Source organism: Sinocyclocheilus grahami, unplaced genomic scaffold (genome assembly GCF_001515645.1).
Source record: "Sinocyclocheilus grahami isolate Dianchi unplaced genomic scaffold, SAMN03320097.WGS_v1.1 scaffold2833.1, whole genome shotgun sequence".
Lineage (NCBI taxonomy): Eukaryota > Metazoa > Chordata > Actinopteri > Cypriniformes > Cyprinidae > Sinocyclocheilus > Sinocyclocheilus grahami.
Window position 1 is genome coordinate 7,887 of NW_015508009.1, and position 2,233 is coordinate 10,119.

At 37.0% G+C, this 2,233-nt stretch overlaps 1 protein-coding gene across 1 annotated transcript in view; it reads left to right on the plus strand.

The window, feature by feature from the left end:
- Window positions 1-2,233, plus strand: part of LOC107575713 (contactin-1a-like) — a gene marked incomplete at its 5' end in the record, with an annotated part of 26,706 nt that overhangs the window by 6,780 nt on the left and 17,693 nt on the right. Inside the window, one exon of the mRNA XM_016262060.1 lies at window positions 1,808-1,934. Coding sequence (XP_016117546.1) covers window positions 1,808-1,934 — 127 coding nt within the window. The remainder of the gene's footprint in view (window positions 1-1,807; window positions 1,935-2,233) is intronic.

A 2,233-nucleotide genomic window follows, 5' to 3' on the forward strand; every position in this document is an offset into this window, starting at 1 on the left:
ATGTCACCAATGTGTGCAGATTGGGGGGGGGGGGGTAATAAATAATGTCACAATGAAAAAACTATGAAAGTTCATAACACTGCGCTTAAGTTTTCTTTCAATAGATGAATGTGATTTCTTGTTTTGTCGAGATCGTCCTCGTTATAACTCAGGTCACTGCGTTTGTGATTTCTGGACGTTCTGTATGATAATCAAGAAACCGTAACACAGCCGTGAATGAGTTAATGACATCAAGCTATGAGTGAAGTGCTCATGAATAATTAATATCTGATCAGACGCAGACAAGACGCCAGCTTCAGATGAGTTTCATTCATTTGCACTCGATTAGCCTCCGTCAGTTTCTTCATTTACTGAATTTTCCTCAAAAATGAGACTTGTTTTTTTTAGAAAATATGGAACCGGTTATAATTATTTGTATGGACTATAAAACTGTATTTTATTGGAAAAAGGTAATTGCAACTTAATTCTGACTTTTTTCTTGCAATTGTGAGTTTTTTTTTATATATTTGTTTTGAATGAAAGAAAGATCTCAGAACTGTGAGATCTAAATATAAACGTGCAATTGCAAGAAAAAACTAACTTTTTAGATTTTTTATTCCGTGGAAAGTAGAAAAAAACATGATGTAAAAAGGTCAGAATTGTGGGATATAAACTCAGAACTGCAAGGGGGAAAAAAATCTGAATTGTGCAATAAAAAATCACAACTATTTTATTTTGAATTCACTGGCAGAACTTGGCCTGCATAGTATTTTGGATGAATTTGAGTGAAACTCCTCTGATTTGTCCTCATCAGCGTGGAATTATTCAGTAGTTTGTTTGTCATTGTATAGGTGACAGTGATGTTGGACTGAGGCTTTGATTTGATGTGACTCTCGTTCACATTTAAATTGAATTCTTATAAATGCAGTATTTCTTCAGGATTCATCAGTAAAGCGTTCAGCGCTCACAGTTTCTCATTCAGATCTCAGGAGAGATGTTTCAGATATTTCTCCTACAACTAAAAACAGACCCAAATGAATCTCTAGTCATGATCCAGACCTGTGATCTGGAGATCTGAGGTCTCTTTCTCAGGAGGAGCGTCTCCTGCTCTCTGTTTGTGTAGAAGAAAGCACTTCAGGAGATCTTCAGGAGGTTTGCGGTGATGGTCGGTGATGAAGCGCTGGTGTTCATGAGTTATTCATCGGCATTAATTGTGCCGCGTCCGTCTCTGTTGACTGATATCCCAGCATGCACTAATGGAGCTGGAACTGAGCGCCAGAATGGACTGCTTCTACTTTCCTAATGTTGCTATTATTATGCATGATTCATCTTCATAATGTTCCAGTCTTACTCTCTCTGTCTCTGAAATAAAACTTTGGATGGTATGGATGGATGGACAGTAATATGAACTAATGTTAGCAATCCACTCTTCACTGTTCATGATTTCGTTGCATTTTATTTTTTCGTTGAATTATTATTTTTTCTATTTATTATTTTTTTAAAGTATATGTCTATATAGTTTTATCAAGTTTAAGTTTTAGTAGGTTTTGTTGTAGTTATTTTAGTACTTCAACACACACACACACACACACACACACGTTAAAAGATCTAAACCAAACTGTTATTTGAAATTGTAATAATATTTTACTGTTTTTTTCTGCATTTTTGATCAAATAAATGCAGTCTTGGTGAACAGAAGAGACTTTTTTCAAAACCATAGAAAATCCTACTAAAAAAATATGCGTAGTTTTCTTATCTTTTGTTAATGGTAAACGCTGCTGGGTGCTGTATTGAATGTGTTTTGAATCTCTCACTGTGTTTTTCTCAGACGAGTCGTCAGGTTTCGGGCCGGTGTTTGAGGAGCAGCCTGTCGACACCATTTACCCTGAAGAGTCTCCAGAGGACAAGATCATCATGAACTGCAGGACACGAGCAAACCCACCGGCCACATACAGGTCACACACACACACACACACACACACACACACACACACACACACACACAAGCTCTCTCCTCCGCCTGGGGCACACACACACATTCTTGTATTTTGTGATTTACGGGGACTCTCCATAGGTGTAATGGATTTTATACTGTACAAACTGTATTTTCTATCACCCTACACTTAAACCTACCACTCACAGAAAACTACTGGCAAATTTTGAATTTCATAAAACACCGTTTTGTGTTTTTTAAGCCTTTTGTTTTACGGTGACACAGGAAGTGTCCTCATAAACCATGTTTACGTTGTAGTAC